The sequence below is a fragment of the Acomys minous genome (assembly GCF_964271855.1).
Source record: "Acomys minous genome assembly, chromosome: 16".
Lineage (NCBI taxonomy): Eukaryota > Metazoa > Chordata > Mammalia > Rodentia > Muridae > Acomys > Acomys minous.
This window is the reverse complement of record NC_140498.1, coordinates 64,988,659-65,003,078: the sequence shown is the minus strand read 5'-3', so window position 1 is coordinate 65,003,078 and position 14,420 is coordinate 64,988,659. Positions and strand designations below refer to the sequence as shown.

At 48.4% G+C, this 14,420-nt stretch overlaps 1 protein-coding gene and 1 pseudogene across 4 annotated transcripts in view; both read left to right on the top strand.

Annotated features, from left to right (window-relative positions):
• The window catches only part of LMTK2 (lemur tyrosine kinase 2), a 92,282-nt gene that overhangs the window by 71,913 nt on the left and 5,949 nt on the right, over positions 1-14,420 (top strand). For all 3 annotated transcript variants that reach the window (XM_084762506.1, XM_084762507.1, XM_084762505.1), the window contains exons 10-11: positions 4,374-4,523; positions 6,356-9,284. In XM_084762506.1, the coding sequence (XP_084618632.1) occupies positions 4,374-4,523; positions 6,356-9,284 (3,079 nt within the window). The remainder of the gene's footprint in view (positions 1-4,373; positions 4,524-6,355; positions 9,285-14,420) is intronic.
• On the top strand, positions 2,662-4,364 carry LOC311586323 (cytochrome c oxidase subunit 6B1-like; annotated as a pseudogene). Its single transcript has one exon. The product of its transcript is annotated as a cytochrome c oxidase subunit 6B1-like (transcript).

Below are 14,420 nucleotides of genomic sequence, written 5' to 3'. Positions count from 1 at the left end.
AGGATCTATTTAATTAGCCAAAAGCACAATGCTGCACAATAATTATAATTACTCCAGACTAAGCCTCCAAGCTAGCATAATTTCCTCCCGTTCCGATTTCCCATATTATACTTGTTTTCTACCCATATCCCAGGTGGGCTCATTTATCCTGGTGTTTCTGGTCCTCTCCACGGCCATCCCTCCCTTCCTTCCTGCCTTTGTTCTCCCCTCACTCACCAGGATGTCCCATCCTAGTCTCTGTTATTGCTCACCATTGGGTAGGTGGTTTTTATTGGCAATACAGAGAACAAATGGTGGGATGTTTACACAAACTAGAGGCAGGAGATACTTAGAGTAAACATCACAGTGCAGTGTGTAGATTGAAACCAGGTAATGGGGTAGAGAATTCAGCATTTGAATGAACAAGGGTGAATTGTTCACAGTCCACAAGAGCATGCTGACAGTGATGTCTGCTGGTGTGAATTGTATTGGTGTGGATTGGTGCACCCACGCCCTGCATGATTTTCTAAATCTATAGGTTGATAGGACATTGGTTCTAGAAAGTTCTTAGCCCCTTTCCTTTAAATATTGCCTCTGTTCATTTTCTATCCTTTTGGCAGGCTAATTTTTTCTTTTTAAAAGATTTTTGTTATATATACAGTGCTCTGTCTGCATGTATGTTTGCATCCCAGAAGAGGGCAGCAGATCTCATTATAGATGGTAGTGAGCCACCATGTGGTTGCTGGGAATTGAACTCAGGACCTCTGGAAGAGCAGTCGGTGCTCTTAACTTCTGAGCCATCTCTCCAGCCCTTGGAAGGCTAATTTAACATGTGTTGTTGCTTCCTACTCTGCCTTGTATCTCTTAATTGGTCCTATGCATTCCACTCTGTCAGTTCTAGACCATGAGCTCCCTCTACTAATTCTGTTTTTCAAATTCTCTCTTCAGCTATCTATTATGTTAAATCTCTCTGTTGGGTTTTATAGGTTTTGATTTTAAAAAATTACTTTTTTCAAACAACTGAATTGTGATCTGTGTCAGATTACTGCATTAAGTAACACCTTAGCACTTGTGCTTCTGGATGGTGCACTGTTTCCTCTGGCCTGTCGTATGGTTAGAATCCATGGCAGTCTAGACTGAGACGCACTCCTCCATAGAAGACCTGCATTTGCCGCTGTTGGATACCTGGGTGTCTTGCCACATGTAGGACACTGCTCTAGCGGGACATTGCAGAGTCAGCTTGAAATGTTTTTCACTCAGGAGTGAGGACTCTGGTTACAGATTTGTAGCTCAGCCCCATTGGTCACTGTAGCTGCAGTTGTTCACTCCCTGTCTGGCAGCTTGCCTTTCAGGAGCTGGCTTATGCCTGCCGGAAGCAGAGTCCTTCTGTGAGATACCGTACCTGGGTGGACCCAGGGCTGTGGCCTGTTCTGCAGCGGTCTCCTCCCATGGAGCCTTACAGACAGTGCAGAGAAGCCCGGGTGCCTGCACAGATGCCCCAGGGCTCTAAGGTGGCTTTTGTATTCTCAGTTCTCAGAACTCCAGCTTCAACCTGGAAGTTCCTGCCTTCATACCCACCTTAGCTTCTTCAAGAAGTTTTGTTTTGTTTTGTTTTGTTTTTTATGCTTCATTGGCATTTTTATTGCACTTAGCAGCATGATTGACATGCAAACGGAGCCTGAGGCAGAATTGGCCCTGTTCCAGGCTATCCTGACTGGTCCAGCCTGTCCCTGTCCCTGTCCCTGGCAGCTGCGCCAAGTCCCACCGTGTACTGCTCTTGCCAAGGCGGACGAGGGAGCCTGATGTACAATTGAGAGTGGAGGTGGGGAGAGCAGGACACATTTCTTTCCAGAAGAGCAGGACTTGGGGTCTAAGAAGCAGGGAAGCCTGTGCTTCCTTTCCTATCCCCTGGAGCCGGTGACAGTGACGTTGGGGCTTGGCTCTGAGAATGTCTTGCTGGAAGGAGGGGGGAAGGAGGCTAGGTGAGTGGAGACTGCAAGCCTGAGGCAGAGAGAGAGGCCTGCCCAGGTGAGGCCGCGCTGTTCATTCCGTCACCTGCCAAACAAACCTTTTAGTGTTTAGCATTTCACATGGATTCTTTATTTTCTTCAATGAAACTGGCAGCTCTCTAAAGTCACTGGACATTGTCTGAAACATTTTTGTACTTACATTGGTCATCCATGCCTGATGCAAGTCTGGGCTGGCATGAGACTTTCCATCCTCGTCCTCCCTGTAGGAGAAGTGACCATGTGGACATGGAATACGCTGACTCTGTGCAGTCACTTGTAAAAGCAGCATCAAGAAACTGCACACCAGGTTGCACAACAGCCACTAAAGCCACCGGTGCTGCTGTTGGTTTCTTGGAGGACATTGGACAGTCTCATAACCACACACCTGAACCTGGAAGAAAACAGACTTGCAAATCACAGGGAGCTCTTGAAAAACTCCACTTTCCCAAGCCAAACTGACTCTGTCACCGACTGCTAGATATAGGCCATGTGTGGTGGCGCACACCCTTCATTTCAGCACTGGGAAACAGAGGCAGGCAAATCTTGGTGAGTTTGTGGTCAGCCTGGTTTACATAGTAATTTCCTGACCAGCCTGGCCTACATAGTGAGAGCCTGACTTAAAAAACAAAACAAATGGTCTTTGCTAAGGGTCACATTGAATTAATGCTGCTCGGGGCAGTCTTCAGGAAGCAGCACCGTGGCTGAAGACATCAAGACTAAAATCAAGAACTACAAAACTGCCCTCTTTGACAGTCGCATCCCAAACCAGAACCAGACCAAGAACTGCGGCAGAACTATCTGGACTTCCACCACTGCAAGAAGACAATGACCGTGAAGAGGGGTGACATCTCCGTGTGTGAGTGGTACCTCTGCCCTGTGTCATGGGTCTCAGCCTGGGATGACCGCAGAGCAGAAGGCATGTTTCCTAGGAAGATCTGACCTGAATCCACCGTCCTCTCCTGTTTTCCCTCTTTCTCCCCAGATAGTAAAGGGGACCTGGGCATATGATGGTCCCTACCACAGAACCCTGAGTCATGACGCAACTGCTAACAAAAATTCACTGGAAATGTTTAAAAAACAAACAAGCAAACAAGCAAGCAAGCAAAAACAAGGTTATATGGCTCCTAAGTGCTAATTTACTTGTTTAAAATGACTCTAGAAGAGTCTAAAGAGATGGCTCAGTGGTTAAGAGGACCGGCTGCTCGTACAGAAGACTCAGATTGTACTCCCAGCACCAGGATGGCAGTTCACATTCCATCTGTAACTCCAGTTCCAAGGGATCTGATACCCTCTTCTGGCTGCTATGGCACCAGGCATGCATTCATACAAAATACCTATACACCTAACAATTTTTTAAACTTTTTAATTAATTTTTTAAAAATTTAAACGTCCCCCAGATGGCATGCATGACTCCCTGTGAACACCCAGTAGATAAGAGACATTCCCATACAACAGTGACTAGTGGAAAGAAATGAGAGGCTGTGAAGGAAAGGAAAAGTATTTCCTTGAGCGAGGCAACTAAGGCCTTTTCAGGGGAGACAGAACTTGGGGGTGCAAGGACAAGTTGGGGAAGAAAAGATGGGCATTGTGTCATGAATTTGTAATCCCAGCACTTGGCTGGATGAGGCAGGAGGACCACGGTGATTATAAACAAGTCTGGGATACATGGTGAATTCCGTTTCAGCTTAGTCTACACAATGAGACAACAGCGATAACATAAGAGCTAGTTAGGTAGACCCTGAGGTAGTGTGTCCCACTTTGGTGACACCAACCTGAGGCCTCTTCTGGCACTAGACATCTGCCTCAAGCTTGGAGTGCTTAGGGGTAGCCAGAGCAACAGGTGACAGGTCTAATTGGGAAGTGAAATTTGTTCACATAAAGTCAAGAGTATTTATATTATTGATCTGTTTTGTCAGGCTTTAACCCATTCCGTCAATCTTTCAGTTGGTTCTTTGAGGTTTTTAAGGTTGCAAGTGACCATATTGCTTAATTCCTGTGATTATATTATTATACTCTGTCATAGTGATGAAGTAAATACAAGAAGGCCTCTGTTGCTGGCCAGTATGATGCATGTCTCTAATCCCAGCAGTTGGGAGGCAGAGGCAGGCAGATCTCTGTGAGTTCGAGGCCAGCCTGGTCTACAAAGTGAGTCCAGGACAGCCAAGGCCATACAGAGAAACCCTGTCTCAATAAACAAGCAAGCAAACAAAAAAGGCGTTCTGCTCACCCTGATTTAAAAGAAATTGATCTTTTTTTTCTTATTGGAATATTGATTATATAAGAGCCATTTTATCTTCCACACACATCTTGTCCATTCAGTTGCTGTTACTCTAAATAAAAATGAGGCTGTTAAAGACTTCAGCATGACCCTTTTGCTGTCCACAGGTCCTTGGGTGTGACGCTTTGGGAACTCTTCAATAATGCTGCTCAGCCTTATGCAACCCTTTCGGACCTGGATGTCCTCAATCACGTCATCAGAGAGAGGGACACGAAGCTCCCGACGCCCCAGCTGGAGCAGCCTTACTCTGATAGATGGTTGGTAGTTTGCGTGCTGCTTTGCAATCTTCACAAATGAGGGGGAGGAGGACTGGGGAGATGGCTCAGTGGGGAGTGCCTGCCACTCAGGCAGGAGGGCCTGAATTCACACCCTCAGCACTTGTGTAAAGCGCTGAGTGTGGTAGTGTGCACCTGCCATCTCAGAACTGGAGAGAGGTGGAGGCAGGAACATTCCTGGGGCTTGGTGACGTAGCTGACTCAGTAAACTCCTGGTTCAGTAAGGGACCCTGTCTCAAAAATAAGATGGTAAACAATGGAGGAAGACACCCAGTGTAAACCTATACCCAGTGTAGACACATACACATGGCGCTCATTCATCTGGCCCTTATTTTTAGACAATAGATGTTCTAAAATGCTGTCATTTTTTACTTTTTCCTGGATGATTTTAGAAGTATCATCTGTGTGTTTCCCTGTCTCGTTGTCACATACACTTACATGTACACACACAGTTAAAAATAAAATAAAATCTTTAAAGTAATAATAATAGATAAGAACTAAGGGTAGGGTGTGGCGGTAGCATTGGGAAGAGTTTTGGCCTAGCACACTCAAGGTCCTGCCTTCGCTCTCTAGTTCTTGATGGAAAGTGTTAAAATAAACACATCCCCTGCTAAACAGTTGTCAAGAGGAGAAAGTGGGGCTACCAAGATGGCTCAGTGGGTAAAGATGCGTACTGCCAAGCCCAGTGACATGCACCTGATCCCTGGGACTACATGGTGAAGGACAGAGCCATCTCCTCCAAAGGGCCCTCTGACCACACAAGTGCCATGTTGTATCCCACTCCTGACTAAATAAATAAACTTAGAAAAAAGAGAAGGGACGAATGTGGCGGAACCATTTTAGAATTCAGTGGTCTATAATATTGGGCTTGTTTGCACCTGTCATGGAAGGGGTGCTCATGGGACCCCACCCCTCTTTGAATATGTATGCCCACAGAAGGATGGGTGACAGTGACAGACATTTTTTTCAGTGGTATAACCACTGTTTAGGCACACACTTTTCCACAAACACACAAATGAAAATAGAAGGGAGAAGCCGAGCGTGGTGGCACACGTCTTTAATCCCAGCACTCGGGAGGCAGAGGCAGGCGGATCACTGTGAGTTCAAGGCCAGCCTGGTCTACAAAGTGAGTCCAGGACAGCCAGGGCTAACACAGCGAGACCCTGTCTCGAAAAACCAAAAAAAAAAAAAAAAGGAAAATAGAAGGGAGGCTAGTTGGGAAGATGGGAAAGGAACAAAAGAAGGGAAGGGATAGACATGTGACTGTGATTCTTATATAGCATGTGCCTGTATAAAAATGTCCTAGTAGTAGTCCGGCATGGTGGCGCACGCCTTTAATCCCAGCACTCAGGAGGCAGAGGCGGGTGGATTGCTGTGAGTTCGAGGCCAGCCTGGTCTACAAAGTGAGTCCAGGACAGCCAAGGCTACACAGAGAAACCCAGCCTCAAAATAAATAAATAAATTAATTAATTAAATAAACCATTAACAATAAAAATTTAGAGCAGCAACCAAAAAAAAAACAAAAAACAAAAAACTCTTTTTAATGGGAAACCAGAAGAACACATGATCTAGCAGAAATGCAGCTGAATACTATGAAATGTCTTGGAAAAAAACCCAAGAAATAACAACAAAGCAGAGTGCATCACATGTTTTCTCCTTTCCTCTTGTACCACTGTCACACTCTTGAGGTAAGCCTTAGCATGGCTGCCAGTGGCTGAGGTGTAGAAATGTGTTGGAGAAAAGCATGTTGAGTCGGCGCTGAAGTAAGGTTATTTCTTACCTTAAATCCTAACTGTCCTTTATGTGCCTCCCAGGTATGAAGTGTTACAGTTCTGCTGGCTGTCTCCTGACAAGAGGCCAGCCGCAGAAGATGTGCACCGCCTGCTTACTTATCTGCGGATGCAGAGTCAGCGGGACTCAGAGGTGGACTTTGAACAGCAGTGGACCGCTCTCAAGCCAAACACCAACAGCAGGGACACATCAAGTAGCGCTGCCTTCCCCATCCTTGACCACTTTGCCCGGGACCGGCTAGGTCGGGAGATGGAGGAGGTCCTCACAGTGACTGAGACCAGCCAGGGGCTGAGCTTCGAGTATGTGTGGGAGGCCGCCAAGCATGACCATTTTGATGAGCAAGGCCGGGGCCACCCAGACGAAGCCCTGTCTTACTCCAGTATGTTCTTCCCCGTTGAAGTGTTTGAGAGTTCGCTTTCAGATCCTGGCCCTGGCAAACAAGATGACAGTGGCCAGGAGGTGCCCCTGAGGGCCCCTGGCGTGGTTCCTGTGTTTGATGCACACAACCTCTCTGTTGGCAGTGACTATTACATCCAGTTGGAAGAGAAGAGCAGTAGTAACATAGGGTTGGATTATCCACCTGCACTGCTCACGACTGAAGTGGACAATCCAGAAAGGATTGGCACTGAAGCACCCCATCTTACGGCCCTTAAGACCCTCGTGTCTGAGGAGCCCAGTACAGGTGAGGATTTCTTCCAGAGCAGCGCTCACGCCAAAGAACCCAGCTCTGCTGAGGACTCGCGTGCTGCCAGCATCCCCGGGAGCCCTTTCAACATATTCAGTGACCTCGACAAAACAGATGATCTGGCCGGTCACCAAAAAATGTTTGATCTAATGGAACTAAATGGAGTTCAGGCTGACCTTAAGCCAGCCGCCTTGAGTTCAAGCCTGGATGACCCCAAAGATACCTGCCAGTCAGACAGAGAAAAGCCCAATAAGCTTTTGGACCAGGACCCACCGTGCTTATCAGAAAGCCTTTTGCACCAAGATCGCTTTGATCCACTGAGTGTTCAGGAATTGTCAGAAAATTTCTTATTCCTTCAGGAGAAAAACCTACTGAAAAGCTCACTACCTAGCAAGGAGCAGGTGAACAATCTTCAGACAGAACTTAAGAATGCAGGTTTTACCTCAGCGCTGTTAGATTCACCCCAGAGAGACTCTGTAAGTTCTGAACTTGAGTTTTCTGAAAACACACAAGGCTTTCCTTTGTCACAGGAAACTATGAGCAAAGAGAATGAAGGTACAGATGTCATGCTTCAGGGTGGTGTGTCACCACAGGCCTCCCCGGAAATACAGGTACCAGTAGCCTCAGTCACAGAAGCAGCATCTCCTAATGGCCCCTCAGACTCAATTCTGAGGCCAGGAGAAACCAAATCCTTTATAGATGTCAGAGTCCCTGAGGACTCCATCTGCCTAGATCTAAGCCCCGACTCTGTAACTGGCCCGGTTGAAATTCCTGCTGCCGATGCCAAAACCCTTGATAAAGGTGACGGACCCCCAGACATCATTTGCCAAAGCAAGGAGGCCTTGAGTCTAACCAAAAGAGACCCCGCCCTTGTGAATGATACTCTTGCTGGTCAGGGTAGCGTGGGGAGTAGTGTTTCAGAATCGAGACAGGAGTTACAAAGTCAGCCACTTTCAGAAGACCTTAGTGGCAGCTTACTGGAGAAAACCTCAGAAACTGTGGAGACCTTAAATCAGCTTAATTATAAGGCTGCCCCAAAAGATTCGGCCTTGGCGTCTGCCCTCTCCTCAGACTCCACCAGCCAAGATAGCCTCTTAGAGGACAGTTTGTCAACACCCATCCCCACCTCAGAGCAGTCTGTGGAGACGCCAGACTCCCTGGATTCAGTGGATGTCCATGAGGCGTTACTAGAGTCCCTGGGCCCCCACACCCCTCAGAAACTCTTGCCCCCTGATAAGCCTGCAGACAGCGGCTATGAAACAGAGAACCTGGAGTCTCCCGAGTGGACCCTGCACCCTACACCTGAGGGGACTGCTGACTCGGACGCAGCTGCAGCAGGTGACAGTGGCCAGAGTAGTTTGCCTCCCAACCCGGTCATTGTCATCTCAGATGCAGGCGATGGCCACAGGGGTGCCGAAGGTCCCCCTCAGAGCTTTACACTTGGCACCCAGAGTTCATACCGAGACTCTGCGTACTTTTCAGACAATGACTCAGAGCCAGATAAGAAGCCTGAGGAGGTGGCAGGAGCGTCTGCCTCTGCCCTGGTGTTGGTAAAGGGCCAGTCCCCACCTGAGCCAGTTGTCCCAGAGGAGAGCTCTGATGTCAGAGACAGCTGTCTGGAAGCCCCACAGAGCGAGCCAGATCAAAGCCAGGTGTCTGCTTTGCAGAATTCTTGTCACTCAGAACCACAAGAAACATTGCAGCCCACACCAGCTGATGCTTCCAGAGAGATATACCCTGTGGATGATGAGACCAGCAGCCCCTTGAGTTTGTTGAATTCAGAACTTAGTAGCTGTGATGACCTGGAGACACAGGAAGATCGCCCATGCACCCTGGCCTCCACAGGCACCAACACCAATGAACTCCTTGCATACACAAGTTCCACTCTGGATAAATCCTTGTCTAGCCACTTTGAAGGCCCCAAGCTGAAGGAGCCAGACATTGAAGGGAAATACCTGGGCAAACTTTGTGTGTCTGGGATGCTGGATCTCTCGGAGGATGGGATGGATGCAGATGAGGAAGATGAGAACAGTGATGACTCGGACGACGATCTGCGGGCCTTCAACTTACACAGCCTTAGCTCTGAGTCGGAAGACGACACGGAGCACCCTGTGCCCATTATCGTCAGTAACGATGATGGGAGGCACTTGCGGAGTTTACTGAAACCCTCAGCTCCCGAGGCCATTGAGCAGCTGCCAGATGACTGGAAGAAGGAAAAGAAGGCAGTGACGTTTTTTGATGATGTCACCGTTTATCTGTTTGACCAGGTATCTCTGACCACATCTCTTTATATTGTAGAGAACTTCAAGAAGATATGAAGCTAACTTGGCCTGATTTGGTTTTGTTTATAAACATTCAGAATTGTATTCCCTTTTGTGTATGTGGTGTGTGTGTAGTGTGTGGGTGCGTGTATACTTCTATGTGGGGGACAGAGCTTGGTGCCAGGTGTCTTCCTTGTCCACTTTCCATATTATATAGAGGCAGGTTCTCATGCCCGGACCTCGCTGATTCAGCTTGTCTTAGCCAGTTTGCTCTAGGGGTTTCGGCTCTATCTTAGGTGCCTTGGGATGACAGGTGGGTGCTAGGGACGCGAACTCCAGTCCTCACGCTTGCTTGGCAAGTGCTTTACCCGCTGAGCCATCTTTTCAGCCTCTCACATTGTATTTCTGACTCCCATTGTTCTTGTTGCTGATGTCCCGTCAGCAATCCAGAGCACCTGTGTCACCTTTCCCCAGGGAGCAGTATCTGAGCCCTTGATGGTTCTCCTGTCACAGTACTTAGATACTAAGCCTTAGAAGTAACCTTTTCATAATGACTGCCCCCTTCAAGGCAGGCAGTGGTAGCAAAACAGTCTGTGGCTGCCTCACAGCCCTCAGCATACAAGCAATGGCTAAGCTCTCCTGGAGGGTGTCAGCCATGTCATGATAGCTTGTGGTCTTGTTATTTTATTTTATTTTGTTATTTTTCTGAGACGTGGTTTCTCTGTGTAGCCTGGCTGTCCTGGAACTCACTCTGTAGACCAGGCTGGCCTTGAACTTGGAGATCTGCCTTCCTCTACCTACTGAGTGCTAAATCTTAAGTGTATGCCATGGCTGGTTTTGGTTTGTTTGTTTGTTTTTGTATTTTAAAAATATTTATTTATTATTATGTATACAGTGCTCTGCCTATATATACATCCGCAGACCAGAAGAGGGCATGAGATCACATTATAGATGGTAGTGAGCCACCATGTGGTTGCTGGGAATTGAACTCAGGACCTCTGGAAGAGCAGTCAGTGCTCTTAACCACTGAGCCATCTCACCAGCCCTCATGGCTGGTTTTGTGATATCTTCTTTTAATAGCTATTGAGGCAGCAGACTGTGACAATTGGGAAGTCATTTGAGCCTGGTGATGTTCTAAGCATCCACAGAAATTAATTTTGCCCAGAGTATTTGCAGTTAGGTAAGGGAGGGAGCCCTGGGCATTCTTCTTGGCTCTCCTAACTGAGTTCCGCTGAAATTAATTGGCCATATTTTAGTCTGACAATTGGCAGTAACACCCCACACTTGGGTGCAGGCCTAGAACAGTGCTGGCAGGGGCTCTGCAGACAGTGAGCAGCAGCAGCCCTGCGGGGGCGTGTGGAGAGTGGCAGGACAGCCTTCTGCCCTGGCCCTTGGTGGCTCAGTGTGTGCTCTCCTTCTTGAGAATCGAATTTTTTAAAAAATTGGATCTCTCTGTCACTCTCACAACTTCTCCCCTCCCCCTTTCCCCCTAGTACACTCTCACACACATTTGTGTCTGCTTATATGGTGAAGTCAGAGGTCAGTGTAACATGTCTTCCTTGATTGCTATCCATTTTATTTTTGAGACAGAACCTGGATTTTCCTGCTATTCCCAGCTTTAAGTTAAAAAACAAAAGAAAACCAGCACTCGGGAGGCAGAGGCAGGTGAATCGCTGTGAGTTTGAGGCCAGCCTGGTCTACAAAGCGAGTCCAGGACAGCCAAGGCTACACAGAGAAACCCTGTCTCCAAAAAAAAAAAAAGAAAAAAGAAAACTTTGTACACCGCTTGCATGCCTGGCTCCCAAAGAGGTCAGAAGAGGCCTCCCCTAGACCTGGAGCTACAGATGATTGTGAGCTCCCTTGTGTATACTGGGCATCAAACCCAGGTCTTCTGAAAGAGCAGCCAGTGCTGAGCCGTGTTGCCAGCCCGAGATATCCAGCTTCTTTATGGGTGTTGGGGGTTAAATTTGGGTCGTTAGGCTTTCATGGCAAGCACTTTACCAATGGAGCCGTCACCCCAGCCCCTTCCTCCTTCACTTCCTCACTGGTCTTTGTAAACTTGGAGTTACTACTTTATGTGGATGTTAATGGAACCTAGGGCCTTGGCTGGTAGTGCACTGTCAATGCCGCACAGCCCTAGTCTTCGTGTTTTTGAGACAGGTACGTAGCTCACGTTAGCTTTGAACTCTCTCTGTAGCCCAGGCTGTCGTTGAACTGCTGCTTGGGTCTCCTGAGAGCTGTGACCCTCAATTGGCTTCTTGAGTCAGTTAGATTATGATTGAGCTCTCAAGTCATGTGGCCTGAGAATGGTTCCCACCATACGTCAGGAGGTACAGGACCCTTCCTGTCTCTGATCTGCTTGCCCGTCTCCTCATCTCCCCTTAGTTCTCAGAGCCAAGCTCTTGGCTTCATCTTGGCCTCTGGGAAGCTCCTCCTTAGGGTCCTGCAGTGGAGACTTCCAGCACGTACTCTAGTCACTTTCCTTCTTAACCTAGTGTCTCGGGGCTCAGCCATAGAGTACGTGTGGCCAGCAGCACCACATCAGAAGTAAGCAACAAAACCCCTTTATTTACTGCTGCATGTGGGACTGGGTACAGAAAAAAGTAGCTCCCTGGGCTGAGCCTGACTTGCGGGATGCCTCTCCACCTCCTGCTGCTTCCAGGGGTCTTCCCAAGCCTGACCTCCAGAGCCAGCCAGGGTGGTTCCTCGGAGCAAAAGAGAGCCTGCCTCTTTGGTCTGTAGAGTTGCTTTGGGTTCTGCTTCTCTTGTGGCTTTGTTTTGCTTTGCTGTTTGGTGTGAAGGTCAGAGAATAAGCTGAGGAGTCATTTCTCTACCTGGAGAATCTAGCTCATGTCATCATGCTCGGCACCAAGCACCTTTACCTAATTTGGAGTGTAGTTCCCAATTTTCCCACTTCTTTGTCTATATGTTCACTGTGTGTGTGTGTGTGTGTGTGTGTGTGTGTGTGTGTGTGTGTGTGTGTGGTGTGTAGGTGTAGAAATGCCTTGGGCGCATGTAGAGTCAGATTATAACTTTGGAGAATGAGTTCTCTCTTTCCACTGTGTGGGTCCCAGAGATAGCATGAGCTGGGGTGAAGCTCAGCTGGTAGAGTGCTTGCCTAGCATGCACGGATAGTCAGCACCCCCTCAAATGGGGGGGGGTATACATCTGTAATCCCAGTACTTAAGTAGAGCCAGGAGGATTGGAAGCTCAGGGTCAACCTGCGCTACATGAGGCCTGCGCTGCCACCCTTCCCCAGCACACACAGACGGGCTGGGGAAAGGAACTAGCGCTAGCAAAATACCTAATTGGTTAAAAGGTGCTTGCTAGTCACAGTAGTGCACGCATGTATTTCCAGCATTCGGGGAGGCAGAGGCAGGCGGATCGCTGTAAGTTTGAGGCCAGCCTGGTCTGCAAAGTGAGTCCAGGACAGCCAAGACCACACAGAGAAACCCTGTCTCGGTTAGAAAAAAAAAGTGCTTGCTTTCAAGCCTGGTGACCCAAGTTTAGTTCCTGGGACCTACACAGAGAGAAGAGAGAACCGATTCCCACAAGGTGTCCTCTGACCTCCATGCGTATTCCATGGCATGGACAGCTCCACACACCCCACAAAGTGAGTAAGTATACAAAAGCAATATGATAATTTTTTTTGTGTAAAAAGTAAGAAAAAAAAGCCTCAAGGCAAATGGTTTTCTGTTCACCCCTACAGTTGTGTCTGCTTTTGTTGTCGTCTTCAGCATGGTTGCTGTCTGGTGTCCTGTCCTAACTGGAGGCGTTCACTTGGTTAGCTTTTCTCAGCTTCTTTTGCCCCTCTATCCTTGAAAGTCAGTTCTTCATCTCACATTTACTCATGAAGGATCCTGAATAGACAGCCCTTTCCGGTCAGCATTTGACCTCACTGGTTAAACTCTTTAAATAATCCCAGTGCTTGTGACCTTTTGCACCTGTGTGGCTTGTTTCTTCTGTGTGGTGAAGTTGTCCTGGGTCCTTGAAGGCTGGGTCATTTTCAATTTTGTGTCCTCCCATCATGCTCTGCAGAGTCTGTCTTTTCAAGTTGGTGGAGAATGTTGATATATTAGTCTTAGGCCTCCACAGCTGGCCGGGAGGCGCGAGCTCCCGCCAGCCTCCTGTGAGCTTCGGTATCAGTACTAGTTCCTCTTTTCAGTCTGTGGCCTGCGGACGTTTCCACTGGCCAGGCTGGGCCTTGGAGGCATCCCCTCATCCCCCACAGTCCAGCTTTCAGCTTTGGTCAGCTCAAGGGTAGGCCCAGAAACGCCACAGCACCTGTCTAGTTGCTTTCCTGAGCTCCTGCCCTTGGAGTAACCCTGTACTCCTAGCCCTGGATACCTGCTTGGTCCTCCATGAGAAAGGATGGTGCCCAGATCTGCCACACAAGAGGAAAGCACATAAAACATTGGGGGCCTCTTCAGAACCAGTGGTTTGATTGCATGAAGGTGGAGTGACAAGGAGCAGAATGGGGACAAGGAGAGAAGGGAGTGTTTTGTCCTGATTCTAGGGTCAGAAGGGCCCCTGGCTGCCCAGGCCGAGAACCAAGTGCTTCTCAAGCAACCCCTGGCCACACCAGGCCAGGTACCAGGCTCTCATGCCATTTTGGAGTCTGGGACTCTTCCCTCCTGCGTTGTCTTGTTTGTCTCCTTCTCAGAGGTCTTGGGACAGTCTCACATGCCTTTTACAGGAGCGAATTTAAGGGACCATATATGGAGGCCCTTGTCACACATGGCGGCACGGGCCTGTGATCCCGTCATTTGGAGGCTGAAAGGATTAAGAGAGTGGCTCCAGCCTGAGATAGACAGCGAGTCTGGGCCTCGTTAGGTTACATAGTGAGACCCTGTCTTTAGAAAGAAAGGAAGGAAGGTAGGAAAGTAGGAGCTGGGGAGAGCTGGTGTTGGTGATGCATGCCTTCAATCCTAGCAGTCTGGAGGCTGAGAGGCAGGCAGATACCTAGAATTTGAGGCCAGCCTGGTCTACATAGTGAGATCCTGTCTTCAAAGGGTGGTGGAGATGGGGCTGGAGAGATGGTTCATGGGTTAAGAAGAGTGGCTGCCTTTGCAGAGGACCTGGGTTCCTAGCACCCGCTTGGCCGCTCATAATCATCTTAACTCCAAATCCAGGGGGTCTGAT